Here is an 18,318-nt window from a genome sequence, read left to right as displayed (position 1 = left end):
AAATTTGGGAAGACTCCCAAGGGTATAAAGTTCTCCCAAGCTTTACTCTCCCAGCAGATGCCTCCCTGCCCCCCAAGCTGTGAATATGAGTATTTTCTCTATCTGCATACAAACCCCTAACTTTCTTTGGAAGACAGAATGTGTCAGGAAAACAGAAGCCATGTTCTAACCCCTCCTCCCTCCATCTGCATAGCAACATACTCCACAGGGAGATGCATCTCAGGCAGTTTGCTGCATTTGCTCCCATATAAGGAAGGCTTTCCAGACATTTGGAGGAAACCATCACTTATCTCTTCAGTTTAACTCTCAGGCATATTTCAGATTTAAAGCCCAGCATACAGCTGGCTTGACTAGAAGGGCTTCTCTGCCCAAGACCTTTCACCTTACCCGTCAAAAATATGTTCAGAAACAGGCAGAGAAGAGAATGTCGGAGAATTACTAATAATCTTCTACAAAAACAAAGGTTCAAAAGTTAATTGACTGTCCAGACGGTGCCCAGTTTAGTAATTTAGTGGCAAATCTCTTATCAGCTGCCCAGCTAGGTCAAGGCAGACTCAAGCTACATAATGTTCATTTACAGATTTTGTGCTTTTTTGGCTAGAACTAACATCAAAGAACACCTGCATCTGAATACTTGGCTATTTGCCAAATTGTACAAGTCTATGGGGAGAAATAGAAACAGATGGGCTGGCTAGCAGAGAAGCACAATCACTGAAGTAAGAGCTTGTCTGATACAAAATCTGAGCAGACTACAAAACCAAGCAAGAGAAATATTGCTTTGCAAGAGACAACTCAACTATTTGTTCCCACTTACAATGACAACAGAGGCACATTATATAAACAGATCCGTTGCTATGAATAAAGTGTTTTTCCAACCACTCTTCATATGACTTATCCGCCTCTCTTATTCTTAATTGTCTCTACTGGATGTTTTCGAGCAGAACAAATATTTTTTTAAATGGTGATGCCCAAAACTAGGCAGTCTGTACCTACTGAAGTCCCAGCAACACTGTCTGGAATGGCATTCTCCCATTTTATATACAATGCTGAGCTTAGTGCACCCTAGATGTACACTTCCCTTCTTTTGCAATAGCATCGGGGGGATGGTGGGCTGTGTTTGTTGAAGTTAAGCTCACTGTGATTAGTTCTACTAAGCACTCACCCCAGGTTTTTTTGCTGCACTGCATTCTGAACTTGCAGTTTTTCTCAGTTCTTACTACTTTTGTAAATTTCCTGTTGCTCATTTTCAATCTAATAATTTCTCTAGTATGTTGAGCATAGTTGCAAAGGCTAACCTTGGTTTTCATAGAATCTGCAGACATCTGCACCATTCTTACATATTTTCTAACTACATTGAGTAATACCTCAGCCAAGAGGTCAGTGGTCTTTTACAGGGAGAGAAGGACTAACAGACAGAGTAACATACAAAAATGTGCAGAAATACCACACATGTCTCTTTTCTCTTATGCACAGGAGTAGCCACTTAAGAGGTATGGTTTTAAGGAATCCACAGTGGTTGCTTCTAAGCACATTCTAGGTGTTAATAAAGTGACCATCTACCAGTGCATTCTGAGCACCCTTCCACACATCAAAGTTATGTCCTGAAGTTACACATGCTGGTATAATCTCAGTGTTCTCCCTAAGAAAAGTCAGGTGAATGCCCTAACTAACTAACACACACACACACACCCTCCTACCCACAAAATCAGTAACAGCTCTAAACATGTCAGCTGTCCTATATGTATTTTAGATACTGGTTTTAGCCTGTGGTAATACAAATATGTCTACATTATCCAAAATTCTTTAACATTTTTTTGCCCTAGGTTTATGAGTGAATCCTCATCACTGTGTTAAGCACAGCTCAAGATTAATCATCTTTCATAAAGACTTAAGAGCACATTCAGGTTTTTTGGAGACATATAGCTACCAAACACCAATAACAATCAATGGTTTCCATTTTCCTCTTTCACCAGGCATGCCTGTCTCTGCAGCAGTCTATTTACTACTTTCCCCCACCACCTCCCAGAAGCATTTCCATTATTCTGTGCTCATTCCTTCTTCTCCTTAAATTCATACATTCTACTATTCCCTTTGCACAATGTCCACACACAATTGAGAGAACATGTCCTCGACTCCTTTGACTGCAGCCTGTGTTTATGTTGACTTAAGCTGATGCTGAAATCAAAGGCTTACATACTACAGTCAGGCTAATTCTATCCAACACCTTACTAGTACTGAAATATTCAGTCTTGTTCCTCTCTCCTTCCCTCATTTTCAGCTGTATTTGTTCACTTGGGTTTTTGTTCCAGCTTTAGCAGTCATACGATCCCTAGGAGATCTGATGGAGCTCATTAAACTAGCAGAAAATACATTTGTTGTTTGAGCTACTTTTCCTGTAGGGACAGATAAAAACACTCTGCTGATTTCATCTAATTGTCATCTCATACTGGTTTACATCAGTGAAATCGATCTAAATTGGAGCTGCCATATGCATCCCTTCATCCTCACCTACATAGCTGTGCCGCTCCCCTTGTGTTCTGGCTAATACTCACACAAACGGGTGGTGAGCCAGCCACAGCCAGCGTAGCTGACTTCAGCCAAAACGCTAGTCACTTTTTTTCCTGGCAAGGTTACTGCTTGCTGGATTGTCTCACTGACCTTTACAGCTTCACAAGAAACTCATTTCAGCCTGAACAGAACTGAACCTGCACTTCTTTGTATCACATCTGACAGCATTCTGCAGTGCATAGAGAAATGCACAACACTACTTGCCCCCCTGTTAACCAAGATGGAGATATGTGAAATCATTCAGTGCTCATCAGCAAGAGGTTCATAACACATTTTATTCTCACCCAATAAAACCTGCCCTCAGACACACAGAAGTACCTTGCCTGTACTCTGCTGCTTAGACAGCAATTGGTATTCCACAGTTTAAGTACAGTAAAGCAGTGATATTGATTGCATTACTGTCTGCCATATCATAAACTGATTATGGACAGAGGCTCTCAATAAGCAGAAACATCACAGTGTCAGGAAAAGGCAGAAGAGGGAAAATGTTTCCAAGTGACTACTCCTTCTCCCATGACTTCAGACCTTTACAGACCTATTCCCATGCTTTCATTCTTCTAAGCATTTACATCACACATAAGTATTCAGCTTTATATTCTGTATTTTTCAAACAGAGTATTTGTTTTTCACCACTCATTAACCTAATTTCTTACCCCAAAAGTATCTATTCTTCACCATCACATCTTAAGGTTGCACTCTCTCTCAGAAGCATTTTCAGGGTTGCTGTTTTTAGTACAGATAGGTTGCAAAATCATGCAGGCAATGGCTCCTTTATTTCCCATACATGACCCATAAACAATGAAGTTTCCTTTAGCCCAACATAAATAGTACAATTGAGTCTTAGTGCAGGCTTTGTTCTCTTCTCAGGAAACAGTTACAACTTCAGTTATAAAATATAAAATATATTATTAGGCTTCCATGGTACTCAGGCTGATTTCCATTAAAAGTTTCATAGAATCATAGAATCAACCAGGTTGGAAGAGACCTCCAAGATCATCCAGTCCAACCTATCACCCTGCCCTATCCAATCAACTGGAAGAAGCTACACTGCTGTTTCACAGTAAATTGTAACAACTTGGGGTGTTATCACTGGCACCCATCATGCCCTTTTATGTTATGTAAAACAGAAAACAAAATCAAGACAAAATTATTTACTTACATTTCTAGAGGAAACAACACTTAAGATCTACCAGGGCTGTTTTAACTTAAACACTATTATCCACACTAAACACTTCACTATTTGTTGTGTTTAAATGAGCAGATCCACCAGGTGACATGAACTCATCTCAGAGATACCATAAGCCTCAAAAACTATTTGCAACAGCTTTTTCCCTACTGTAAAATGTAAAAGCTATAACTAAGATCAGTTTTAGCATGCTGCATTAAAATAGTTCAAATTATCCTTATCACAAAGAGCTTCCAATCTGAAAAGACAAGAGAAAGGAAATAGTCCAACAGTTGGCACAAAAATATTAAGTGTAGGTAACACAGACAAGTGACAGCAGCAAATTTGTCAATGGTGCTAAGCTGTTTACATAGACTAGTGACAGAGCAAGACATTAAACAGGACGTTCCAATTTCCCAGTCCCTATCCCACCCATAGTCTCCATGACAAACTTCCATAGATAGGAAAGCATCCTCTTGCTCTTGAATAGTAGGAGAGCCTTTTCTACAATTCAGTACTGCTTCCTTTACCATCAAGCTCTATGAGTTAGTGACCTTCTCTACTCTGTCACTCTTGCCGAGAAAGGGAAAAAACAGATCACAAATTGTATGTCTTAAAAGGTAGCTTCAAATGACCTGTTTTGAGAAAGATAACATGCAGCACTCACTCCAGCACTGGAAATGGTAGTTCTGTGCAATCTGCCTAAATCAAAGAGAAAATAAAGATGTATTTCTAGTCTTTACAAAGCTGGTGAGGGGACTGGAGCAAAAGACCTACAAGAAGTGGCTGAGGGAGCTGGGGTTGTTCAGCCTGGAGAACAGGAGGAGGCTCAGGGGAGACATCATTGCTCTCTACAACTACCTGACGGGAGGTTGTAGTCAGGTGGGGGTTGGTCTCTTCTCCCAGCAACCAGTGACAGAACACACGAACACAGTCTCAAACTGTGCCAGGGCAGGCTGAGGCTGGATATTAGAGAGAAATTCTTCATGGAAAGAGTGATTGGCATTGGAGGTGGTGAAGTCACCATCCCTGAAGGTGTTTAAAAGGAGGCTGGATGAGGCACTCAGTGCCATAGTTTAGTTAATTAGAAGGGTTAGGTGACAGGTTGGACTCGATGATCCTGGAGGTCTTTTCCAGCCTGGTTGATTCTTATATTTCTTTATGCTGCCACCAGTCCCACACAGCAGTGTTGCACTCTTACCAAAGTAAACTGACATGGTTTTACCATTATTAAAGGTTGTGCATGCAACACAGTCACAGTTTTGCATATAACGTACACAAAAAACCAACCCCAGAATTCCCTTCTATAAAATAGCTGAAAATCTTGATCATTTACTGTTGTGATTTTTAACACATTCTGAAATTAGTGTTTCAGTACTTTTATATCAAACTTCCAGTGTCAGTTCCCTCAGTCCCACGTGTCAAGAAAAACAGAAGAATGCATGCAGGGTTTAGGACAATCCTGTACACAAGTGTCTCTTGCTTTCAGCCACTCTTAATCTGCTTGTCAAAGCTGGACATTGCAAACTCATTTGCTACAAGTGGAACTCTTAATCTACTGCAACCCCAAAAAAGAACAGAACTTGCTGATTTGTCATTTCATAGCCAGGTTGTGCAATACAGTAAATTACAGAATCACAGAAACATTCAGGTTGGAAAAGACCCTCACAATCACCAAGTCCAACCAATAACCCTGCTCTACAAGGCTCACCCTAAGTCATATCCCCAAGCATCACATCCTGGTGGTTCCTGATTGCCCATTGCACAAAGACAAATTCTGTATCAAGGTAGCAATGTGAAACAGAAAAAGAGTATTTGCTAATTTTTTTAAGACTTAGAATGTGGCTAAAGGTCTGGTTTACATAGGAAATTGTAAGATTTTTTTCCCCTGACTTTATAATACATGTATCTGAGATTAGGTGAATACACAAGGACATCTTTTATTCCATATCCAACTGCTAGAATGACAGTACGGGAATATCACTGAATTCTTTCTGATATCTAAAGCATCAATTCCCTGTGTGGTGGTTTGGGTGTTACCTGTCCCCCAACACTTTGTAAATCACCCAGACTACACTCAGACGGCTCTGGAAATTTGAATGAAGCTTCTATTTACATCTTAGCACAATATACAGGCAGATATTTGCAGTATATACATTAATATACAAGGCAAAAGGTAATACAGAAACACAACAGCCCTCCCAGAAACCTGAGTCCCCAGGAGGGGCTCCCAACTGCCCTTCCACCTTCACCCACCCCTCAACCTCACCCAAGACATTGCCCTGTGCCCCAAGAAAGTCTGGAGGGTCAGCCAGGGGGGTTAGGAAGCAAGTGGATTAATCAGAGAGATGGAGGGTGAGGTTAGAGAGAAATGCAGCCCACAGCCTGGACAAAGAGCAACTCCCTTATCTATATTTGGATTCTTGCTCTTATACCTCTCAGCAAGCCTAAGAGTAAAGTAAACATCACCACTGTTTCCTTTTCACAGCCTCTAATCTAGTCCTTCTCACCAGAACATTCCAGCTAGTTTCAAACTAGCACACCCTGTTATTACAGACTTACAGGTGCTTTTCTGAACAACTTGTGGTAACAATCTGGTTATTAACAAAATCAGTGTTGCCAGGCAGAACAAACTTGGAGCCTTTACAGACCATACAAAGACCATTCGCTTCTATTCGTGCTGCACAGCTCTCTGTAGAGTCTCATTAACACAGAATGACACCTCTTTCCAGCTAACAATTGTTCACCACTCCTAGAGTTTTGCAGATGAGCAATGCTTTGCTGCAGAAGTCACAGCTGTGCTATACTAGCTCATTTTCATGAAGCCTTGACTGGCTTTGAAGACATCAGTACTCCATTAGAGCCAGTTTACACTAAGCTTACCTTACCCATGGAGCCAGCTATCACTCATTTACCGTCCACATTCTCACTCATTCAGTCACACCACCACACACCAAGAGAAAGTACTCTAACAACATAAATTTTGAACCATATAGAAATCTGTCCTGAGTGAAGGATGTTCTCTTATTAGTATAACTGAGTAGAAAAGCAACAAATTCCTTTCCTAAAAAGACACTGTCTCTCACCTGTGCAATGGCTTACCCCTAAAAATGTCTGTGATCTTTGCATTACATCATAATCTGTTTCCTTAGACACACATACTGCAAGTGTAACCTAAATCCAATCCCACGTGCATTTCATGCAAAGTAAATGGCTTCACTTGGTTTCCTCACAACTCAGAAAAGACATTTAGTCCCTCCTGTATAAATCAAAAGAAAAAAATGTAATGTCATTTACTTACCGAAGGATTTCTTTCCGAGTGAAGAATGTGCAATCCTATTAAAAACAAGAAGTATTATTGTACTACCTTAATACAGAAAAACAACTGCAAATAATTATTTTTCAACATGTTGGAAGGAACCATATAGATGGCAGAAAAATATTAAATATACCATTTGTGTATCATCTGCTTTTGACTTAGAAAACACTATCCACTATTAAATAACTGAAATATCCTAATGCCTCCACAGTGGATCCAGCAGACCAGAAAGAAAATTAAATCCAAACAATGAGGTATAGGCCAAAACATTCGACACATGTATCTAGAAATATATAAATAATAAATAAATGAAGAAAACTATTTCCTAATTTGGAGTATTTGTCTCTTAAAGACCAATTGACCTAATAATGAAAGTCACATACTTATTTATAAGTTATTAACTCTTTTGGTTAACAATTATTTTGCACTGTGGTTACTTCAGCAAAGGCTGCAAGTTCCCATATGTTAGGAACATGGACAGGACAGTCCCTGCTCCAAACTATCCAACTTTCCCTGTGTTATCCAAAAATTGGAAATGACTTGCTGGAAGGCAAAGCACAGTTGGTTGAACATGACAAAGAGATAACAAGCAATCAGAATGGCTCTGTGGTGAGACTGCATTTACACTGGTTTGAGTCACTCAATATGAACATCTGCACTTTGCTAGGAGGATTTGCACTCTCCACAAAAGCACCATACTATGAGTTATGAAATAGTTTGCATTTAATTTGTTTCTACATCAGTCACAAATCAAGTTACATTTTCAGGTGCTGTTAGGAACCATAGTAACCAGACCATCCCACTAACAGAAATACCCCCTAATCCCCACTCCTTACTAAATATTTAGGGCAAATTCTGCATCCACAACTAGGAACAGTGATGGCAATGAAATATTGGACAGTCAGGTTAGAACACTGCTCAGGTGAAATTCAGAGAATATGCATCTCTCATCTTAAGAGCTAATGGCTGATGAGGCTGTACACATGGGGAACAAAACCCAAATCACAAAGTTCTTCCTGATTATCCACCTCTTTCAGGCCCATGTGCTGTGCCATGGCATTTGCTTAAGAATTCAGGTCTTAATAATTTTAGTCCTTCAAGGTGAACACATTTTTAACAAATCATATATTTATATCAGCTAGTGACCATTTAACATGACATTTGGTAAATGACACTGAAGAGTAAATGCAAGTAGTATGACTCCTCCAGTCCTGCTCTTTCATCTGTCAGTGAAAGGCATTTCTTCTCTAAACTGAGAATCACTCTGGCTAAATGCCTGCTCCTTCCAAGAGGGACAACAAATAGCAAACAATCACAACTAGCAGAAACAGTCAAACAGCTTGTCTTGGGTATGCAGGTATGTTATCAGCCCTGCATGGTATCAATTATTGAGTTCGCTTTCTCCCCTCTCTATAAACGGGAAGGAGAAGGAGATCTTCCTTTAGTGTATTGTGTAGCAGAATAGTGTTACAAGGCACAATAAGAAGCACCTCGTGAGCTGCTGACACTGATGTCACATTGTCTAGAACTGCATAAAGTGAAATAGGAGCCAGCTAGTTAAGTCTTCATTAATTGCAGCACAGTCAACACTTACAGTCAAACTGTCACTTAAGGATGCTTAATTCACTAAGGAAAGGCAGGTGCAATCTCACCAATAACTGTAATGCCCTCAGTAGCAATTGTCCCCTGAGAAAACAACAGAGAGCTACTTCACTAGAAACCTGACAAGTAATTGATATCCAAGTGGAGATAAAAGATTTAAAAAGGGAAGTCAACATTTACCTTACAGAACACAAAAATGCCATTACAAGACACATTAAGAGGTCAGATCATGAACCTTTTGTGCTACAGGTCCATGTAATTTTATTTGGTTTTAATTTGAGTCACTTCATGTCTTTGACAACAAACTCTATTGTCTGACTTAAAAAAAAAAAAAAAACAAGGAAAAAAAAAAAAAAAAGAAACAAAAAACCCAAAACCCTGTTTGGTAATATAGTCTAAAAAACACTGATATTGAAGATCTTCATAATCCAAGTAGCTGCAAGTATCTGCCAGATCACTGCTACTGACTGCAGCATTCCAATTATGCCTGCCAATTACATGGAATTGTGTTAGGGATGAGCAGTGTAAAAAAAAATGCAATACACACACATGAAAAGAAAAGAATTCAAACACAAAATGGCTCTTACAGTAGCTCTGCAGAGCACTAGCAGAGGTCATAAAGCTACACGGAGTCAGAGGGCCACAAATTAATTGTGACCTGGCTTATGCTTTTGATCCACAGCAAGACTATACACATAACTTCGGAAATGCTTTACAATTAAAGAGCCTGCCCGGTCTGAAACAGTCAATGCAAAATCCATGCCTGGAGGCTCTTTCTGCAAGGGAAGCCCAGACATCACTGGTGCTTTTCAACGTCTCGTTTATGCTTCTTCCTTTAAGCAGACTTCACACCAGTGAGTAGGATAACATAAAGGGAGAATGCTGAAAGAAGGAACTAACGTGTAGAAACGAAGCTAGCCAAAATGGATTCATTTCCATCTTGGATAACTTCCTTTTAGTGGCTTAGAATACAGTATAGGTAGTGCTGGGACAGGAGATGAAGCAAAAGCATATCTGTTGATGGCAGGAAAGAGGTGCAGGACTGCCTTTTTATTTTCTTTTTGAAAACACCTCCTTAGCTGAAGTTGCCATAGAACAAAGGTCTAAACATGTAATTATGTTTTATAGATGCTAGAACTCCAGCAATTTAATTCCAATTTAATTAAAGACTTTCGGACAAAGAAACATGGAAGTGAATCATCCAGTTTTCCTCTGGCAACTTCATTCATACAGAAAAATGATGGGCAATAAATAGTAAACAAGTTTGGCTAACTCCATCAGAAGGAAAGGTGAAGCGGGTCCTGGAAAGCACTTGTCATTTACAAATAGTCAGAGATATCATACAACACATTTACTATTATATGAACTGTATTTGAGTTTACAATGAACTTAAAAAGCTACATGTTTATTCTGTCTGGGCACTAAAGCCACTGGGAGTCCTGCTAGAAAAGCACAAACTAAGTATTGAATAAAGTTTTCCTAACTAATTCCAAGATTTCTGACAAGAATTTATCCTAAGAGTTACTGCTTTTACTTCTAATGCTATACAATAACCAGTTACAGGAGGCCCCTTTAAGGGTTTTAGGTTATTTAGAACAGCGGCTTTGCCTTCAAAGGGTTCCTGCTCCAGCACCTGAGAAAATATGTGCTCCTTTTCTAAGATAAACTGTCCCACTCTGTTCTTGTGCTCTTAATCAAGTTAATTAGAAGCCTGTTAGAAAGGATCACAAAAATAACAAAATAACACCTAACAAATCTCCAATTATCCACTTAACTTTGTTATGTGCAGCAAAGTGGATAAAAATAAGGCTAACAGAAAATTTCCCATTGAATTCAATGAGATCATTAGCTTGTATAATGTGACTTGGTTCTCAAAACTGGCATACAAGTGGTTTAACTGGTTCTTAAAATGTTTTGCAGGGAAGAATCAGATAGCTGAGGCCCTTTGGTTCTGTGGGTGGCTGATGGTATCACTTTCTGCAAGTCATTCAACATTGCTTGTGAAATAGGGTTCATAGACCCAGTTCTTAAAATTTACCTTATAGAAGCAAAGAATGTACAGGCTGAAAGAGTTCTACCTGATTTCCTGTGTCAGGTGAATGTAGGTTTAGGACAAAACAGAAACAGACTGAAACACGGTGGTCCACTACCTTCTCCAACAGTCAGTAAGACTTCACTGCCTAGAGCTTTATGTGTAGCTCTACAAAGATTTGGAAAAAAAAAACAACAACAAACCAAACAAAACACAGAATAGAGATAACTGTGCCGGGAATGCTAACACTGAACTTTATCTAAAGTGTACACATGGAGCGTAACATGAGGGATGGCTCCAAAGCCAGACCACACGTCATTTGTTCTGTCAGAACTATTGCCAACTCAAGAGCACAGTGTGCAGGTTATGAATGGCAGAATTTACTGAATGAAAGATCATCACTTGTCACTTTGTACTTCATGCACAGTGATACCTGTGTCCCAGTTTTCTAATAAAACTCATTTTACGTCAATAAGCAACACACTTCTCAGCAGAAGAGATGGAAAACTGGAGAAAGAAATTATTAGAATGAAAGAACAGCAAAGCTCAAGCATGCAAAGCCTATGTGAAATAATATTTCTTGAAGCCATTAAATGCATATTTCTCCTCTAAGATAATACATATAGCATTTTGCCTTTCATATGGCTAGCTTCACAAGAGCAAGTTTATTCTGATTCTGCAACAGCTCCACTAGAAACTTTTATAAACAAGGAAAGAATATAAAAGTCTTATCAATACCAAATCACTTCAAATTAGAAGAAGTCTTATACAAAAGCCAGCAAGCCACAAAGTAAACCCACAACTAACAGGAATTTAGACAATATCCTCAAACAAAACAGCTCAGATTCATATAGCTATCTTATTGAGCAGCTTCTAACTCAAGCACTAAAATCATTTAGCAACATTTTTAAGTATTAGCATTTCAAACACATTATTTCAGAGCTCTCTTTTTTCAAATCATAATTTATCTTTAGGACTGTGCTAAAAGCATGAAATATGTGTAAGAACATTTAATCAAAACATCATAAAAACATAATCCTATGAAGTAAACAACAAAAAAAATTAAGTTAAAAGATGCTTGGAAGAAGCAAATGATTTTTTGTATCAGATCTATTATATTAGCTCTATTCTGATAACAATTTACAGAAGCAGTACTTTCATTCTAGTTGTCACACAACTGAGGCTAGTATAAGGATTTATGCAAGGCTGAGTCAGCAAACTATATCTTTTCAGCACTGTAAATGTATGAACAGGTACTGGAAGCCAATGAGACTAGCACCAGCCCTTAAGTTGCATAATTGTTGAAGTACTTCAATAAATCCAGATTTAAACACTAAACAACCCTGTCACAGTTAGTATCTGTATTAATACCAGTATTCATATATGGACTTTATCTTTAAAAATGCTAGTTGCACCAGAATGGCAATGGAGAATTTAACATCTAGCCTATCTTTATTTTTAGCCATATATGTTTCAGAACTACCATAGCAGTTTCAGGAAAAATCTGTAGCCATGAGAACTAGTTCATTTATTTACACTATAACGTAGGAGTAAAACAGTTACACAGTTACTAAGGAAGAAACAAACTCTCAACAAAATATTTCTTCTCAATTTATACAAGCACCAAGCAGTAACACGATACCAGAATCTGACTCATGGATAATCTCACAAAAGCTTTGCTCTGTTATTCGGCTACTTAGATTTCCACACTAACAGAAATACTCTAACAAACTGAAAATACTTTTCAGAGATCATGCTCATAAATCTGTGATGAATGCACTTTTTGTATTCTTGCAAAGAGTTCATTTTCAGAGATCCTGATTAAGTCAAGCACAGCTTTTAAAATGAAAAGATAGCATGATGACCTAGTCCAAATTTACAAATGCCATTTCTTGACAAATCATAATGTAACTTGTTTCATCTTCACATAACTCTTGTGCAGTAGAATTTAATCCCACCTTGACTAGAATTTTAATGAAAAGATAGCTCTGTAATAGGTAAATTCTAGAAGAATCAAGTCATTATTTCATATTACTAGGTGTTATTGCAATAGTGCCACTAAGCCTGGATAAATATCAGTTTGTTTTGAGGCTACAAGAAATAGTCTAAACAATCCCATTAATAAACACACACACAAAAAGAAATGGCTTGCAATAAACCAAATAATTACCTCATGTAGAATATTACTGACTTACATTCTTTAGGTTGTGTGCATTGAGAAAAAAAAACCAGAATCAAATTCAGACCACTTATCTGAGTTGCCCCAGAAAAGGCAGAAAGACTGAATGGTGCAGCAGTTTGTTCATACCAAGCAGAGCTGCTATGCATTTTCTGCTTGCTGTAACTGTTTCTGAATCACAAACTTAGTACACTGAGGCCAACATACAGCTCTGATGTTGCGTTATTGTATGCTTGTATTTCTATTGCTTCAAAGTAAAAACTCTAAAATTCCTGATAATTTTCTCATTATGACACCTGACACCCAAAATCTGGAAACAGCTTCTAATAGCTCAGTTTTAGAATGTTCTTTGATTTAGACAGAATATATCTTGCTGCTGCCTAACCAAGGCAGACTTCAGTTAGATTTTGCATTTAAGATTAAAAACAAAACAAAACAAAAAAACAACACACAAAACCCCCAACCTCAGTCATGCTTTAAGGGTGTAAGAAGAAATCATCCCCAAAATGCCTTTTCTTGCAAGGCTAACTTCTAAGTGAAGAAATGAGTGTTTGCAAAAGCCTGATTTCCAAAACATTTCCCTCAGCTTATTATAATTTATACACTATCAGCTAGAATAACTTAGTAACAGGTGATGCCATCTTAACAACAGCAGATAGGACCAGGTGTTTGCAGCTTTTCAGTCTTTCATTTGCCTCTACCTGCTTTGAATTGAAAAAAAAATCTTGTTAGGCATCTCTTCTATAAAGTTCCAACTGGCCACCCACCACCAGTCTTAACAGAGAGGATTTAAACCACTCAGTTATTAAAAAACATGGAGGTCATCTTGAAGGCAACCAGATTTATTAACACTTCATTTAAATTTAAAGGTTCTGCTAAAAGCTGACTCCTCATGACAGTTTGTATGCCAGAAAGATGTTTATAGATGGGCATTTCAGAATGTTTTAGACCAATCAAATCAGGTCACTATATCTCATTAATATTGTATTCATTATCTGAGATGTCTGTATGCCAGTTCTTCAAGCAGGTGATTTTTCTGCTGCTTAATCTTTACTCCTGAGAAGCAAAGCCACTTACACGTGGTTTTGTTGTACTTAAAGGATATTAACATCTCACTTTTCCATCTCAGTGTCTCCTGTGGAACAAATGCTTAAAACATAATGCATTTTTAAAAAATAATTAATGCACTACTGAAGTGGCATTTCAGGTTCAGAGCATTTGTGTGAAACAGAAGTGTGGAAGTTACAGATAACACAATGGCCAGAAATAGATTCAAATAAAGAAATTATAAATCTAACTGCAACTAGACTGAGGTTTGAACTGCCTTCTAACAGACTTGTGGCAAAGTAAAAGAAAAAAAAAGAAGCCACCCAGCCATTTCACAATAAGGCTGACTTTTTTGCTTCAGCCATACTGATACTGCCTGACTGCACACTGGGGTTACAGACAGGCACAACAGACTGTTGCAAAAGGGGACTCTGGTACAAAGCAGTCTGCTTTGGTTCTGTGGACCCAGGAACCTAGCTGCTGGTTCAAAAAATAACACAGCTGCATTTAAAAACCTAAGGAACTATTACCCATTCTCTTTTCTGTTCTGAAGGAATTCCATGAATGAGGAAATGAGAGATAAGATGGCAAACACCAACTCGGACAGCTCTGTGTTACAGCAACTGCATTTGCCCCAGCAGGCAATGGAGAGGCAAGAGCTCTGTGTGCATGGCTACTGCAGCAACTCTGGAATTTCTCTGTTTAGAAGATCCAAGAGGTATGCAATCACTAAAGAATTAGAGACAAATCACTATCAGATTAAGAACTTCATCTGATTGCTCGTTTCATGAAGCTAACATACTTTCCTGACAAATTCTGGAGGTTATTGTCCTGAAACTTGTTATTTGATTGTACTTCCCATACATAATAGGTATATTTCTAGTAAAAAACTATCTAGCACCAAACTAATGAACCATAAGTGTGCCTGTAACAGAGAAATCCCATAGGGTGGCTCAATCCACTGGGCCTCAGTACTGCCAGGCTTTGAGATCAATTACCCAGCATTACAAAAGGCAGGGGCTGCAAAAGCCATTAGAGAAAGGCAATTTTTACATGAGTAGTAGTGAATTAGGGATGACATTTCAGCTCTTACATTTGCCAGTTTATGCCATGAAGATAACATTAATTGCATTTGGATTTTGTTGTGTTTCACTGCAGTTGGGCTCTGTTCTGTGTTTACTTTTATTGGTAGTAGGAAGACAGACATTGGTGTTTTACAGATATTTCCCTCTTGCCTATCCATCACGGTTATAAAAAGCTTTTTTAGATCTTACTAAGACAAAGATGACTAATTTAGACTAATATATTCCAGTGACAGACTGCTGCTCAGGGTAAAATGTGTGACAAAGAGGGAATTAAGCTCCATTTTCTCATTTCCTCCAATAACAAGGAAAAGGCTAGGGACTTACAAAGAGCATTTACTTCATTTACTTTATGCTTCACTTTCAGCATGGCTTAACATTTTAGCATATATTCCTAGCCTGATTTTATGTGGCTGAATATCTACACCTTGATAAGTTCCTGTTAGCAATAACTCAAAAAAGAGTAGCATTTTAAACCAGTTTCTAATTCAAGAGCTTGAGTTAAAGATTCTGAAAATAAAAACCAAAGTTGTTCACTTTTGCATTCGTTGGATTTGCCCTTTAGTTATCAGAAGAAACTAAATGTTCATTTCCTGCACTGTTAATTCTGTATTTATCACTTCATGTAAGAGAAGAGAGCAATGCAGCCAGCCCTGTCTGCATCTCATAATGGGTCAGCTCTCTCCTGCTTTAGCATACTCCTATTTGATACGTTGTCTCATGGTATTATCAGAAACTTGTTCAAGGCACCCACTGTGCAGAGAGCTCCCCACAAGCCACATCAGAAAGATAATGCAGTACGCTGAAACATGACCTGAGAACTGGACAACTGTTTATTTTTTACCCTGTGAAAAACGTGATGTGAGGTAAAAGAAGAAGTGGCAATAAGATATCCCTGGAGATAAAATGCATACTTCTTGTGTCAAGGTAAGAAACTGCCAACCAAGAGAGGATGTGAGCAGAGTGATACCTATTCTAGAATTACAGTGAGCATATTTCTATTACTTATCATTAGGAAAGTGAAATTAGACAAGATCTCTTCTGGTTGATTTCTTTTCCTTTCGCCTCTATTGCCATTAAAGGTATCAGGGAGACAAGAAATGGTTACTGATACACTTTCTTCTTTATGAAACTCTCAGTAAAAAGATTCTGCTGAAAACTCTCACTGTCAGCTAGTCACAGCCTTTATCCTGCGTCCAGACACTGAGGATTTGACTCCTTTCCCTGAATAGAAAAAAGGGAATTAAACTGGGTATATTCAACAACCCAGTCTTAGAATACTGTTACAATTGCTGGAAGGAACAGTAGAACACATGCATGTAGGCTACAAGTGAAGTTTTCATTTGTATTTGGAAAATAAGCATTACCAAAAGAAAAAACAAAACAACAACAACAAACACCAAAACAAAACAAACAAAAAACCCCAAGTAAACACCCACCACTCAACATGAGTATTATTTTTCTCCTTTCCCTAAGGAAAACTAAGGTATCTTACCTGGTAGGCATCTAGCTGTTCATCAGTAAATATCGTTTGCTTATTACCCATCTTAATTGAGGAATTATTCCTCTGTGCAAATGCATCCCATTGGAAGTAGCTGGATTCCTCTGTATTGTAGGCATTTAGAGCAGGTACACTCCGGCAACGTGCTGAAAAAATACCAAAGCCCGCATTGAACTGGCTTTGACTGTACCTCTCCAGTAAGGGAGGGCGCAGCACTGGGAAATCTTTGCAAAGGCTTCAATGTTCCGGGAAGGAAAACGTTAAAATCTCTGGCAGGTGTCACCCAGAAACGTCGATGCCATTCTCCCCTTTTTCAGATGCTCTCCCAAGAGACGTACGGAGTTTTTAGCATACAGACCCCGAGCAAGCGGTCCCAGCAGCCACCGACTCGCTGCTGCCCCGCTGTGCGCTCTGCCAGAGCAGACTCCGCTGCTCGGCACCGTCCCGCTCTGGCTCTGCGTCAGTCCGCGGCTGGGTAGCGCAGCCGCGCTGCACGCCGCGCTGCACCCCGCGCCAGCCGAGCCACCGGGCACGGCACGGCCTCGGGCTCACGGCAGGTGGGAGCGCAACCTAGGCACTGCCCTGCTGACAACCTCAAATATGGCTGGGTGAAGGCGCCGGGATGCCCAGCGTCCGCACAGCATCACTAGGAGCAGCAGAGGCTTCCCAACAAACCCTTACGTCTGCAGCGTGGCTGTCACCAGCCCTGGCTACCACGGATGCGAGGTCACTGCCAGAGATGCCAAACTCCCAAGTATGCAAGTGAAAATGAGTGTTCCATCTCACACTGATTAAATACAAAAAAAAAAAAAAAAAAAAAAAAGGAAGATTAAAGTAGTTGAAATAGACCTCAATCTGACTCCTTCGTCTCAAGCGAGCAGAGCTGGAGAGTTAGCACAGCCTACAGCATAGCTGGAGAAGTACCACCCCTTATTTCCCGGAAAAACGAAATTAATAACTAGAAAGACAAGGAAGAAAGCTGTAGGTAGAAAAACAAAACCCAAAAACTCAAACAAAAGTATATTACCAACATCTGCAGATAGGTAAGCTCTTACAACACTAGCAGGAGGACAGCTGAGTAAGAAAGGATAGGAATAGGGAGGAAGACCTGCTAGCAAGAAGTTTCTTTGGACTGCTAACATCCTGTTTGTGCACACAGAAATGGCAGAGGTTTAAAAATCTCATAGATTTCCTACTTTATCTACAGGTCTACCAATGATTGTTATTATTGTTATACAAGACAAGATATTTAAGAAGACACTGTTTCTAATGATCTTGACCTTTTTAAAAGAAAACTCAAATACTGAGTTTTGAGGGTTCTACTATACTAGCTAGCTCTTCTTGAGCATCCTACAGTAGTAATTGTACATCACCACATATTTTATTATACTTAGTGGGTAATTTTTAAAAAATCTATTATAGAGACTCTTTTTCACTCTTGTTTGTATATCAATGATCAGACAATTCTACAGCTTGCTCTGTTTCACTTCCATTTGTATTTATCAGATGAGTTTTATTTGCCAGTTGGGTGTTAAGCAACACTTACTTGTCTTCATAGAAGAGGTGCTCCAGTCCCCTAAGATCTTTGTGGCCCTCCTCTGGACTCACTCCAGCAAGTCCATATCTCTCATGTATTGGGGACCTCGGACCTAGGCAGAGCATTCTAGGTGAGGTCTGACCAGAGCAGAGTGACAGAATCACTCCTCTCCATCTGCTGGCCGTGAGTCTTTTGATGCAGCCCAGGATGCTATTTGCCCTCTGCACTCTAAGTGCACACTGCTGGCTCATATCCAGCTTCTCATCCACCCATACCCCCAGGTCCT

At 39.2% G+C, this 18,318-nt stretch overlaps 1 protein-coding gene across 1 annotated transcript in view; it reads right to left on the bottom strand.

Annotated features, from left to right (window-relative positions):
• Nucleotides 1-18,318, bottom strand: part of CIB2 (calcium and integrin binding family member 2) — a 38,969-nt gene that overhangs the window by 19,714 nt on the left and 937 nt on the right. The window contains exons 2-5 of the mRNA XM_064158179.1: nt 17,523-17,638; nt 16,854-17,042; nt 16,490-16,641; nt 7,035-7,069 (exon numbers count right to left, since the gene is read on the bottom strand). Of these exons, the coding sequence (XP_064014249.1) occupies nt 7,035-7,069; nt 16,490-16,641; nt 16,854-17,042; nt 17,523-17,638 (492 nt within the window). The remainder of the gene's footprint in view (nt 1-7,034; nt 7,070-16,489; nt 16,642-16,853; nt 17,043-17,522; nt 17,639-18,318) is intronic.

Source organism: Pogoniulus pusillus, chromosome 17 (genome assembly GCF_015220805.1).
Source record: "Pogoniulus pusillus isolate bPogPus1 chromosome 17, bPogPus1.pri, whole genome shotgun sequence".
Classification (NCBI taxonomy): domain Eukaryota; kingdom Metazoa; phylum Chordata; class Aves; order Piciformes; family Lybiidae; genus Pogoniulus; species Pogoniulus pusillus.
The sequence above is the reverse complement of the archived record's forward strand: the minus strand, read 5'-3'. Positions and strand labels throughout refer to the sequence as shown.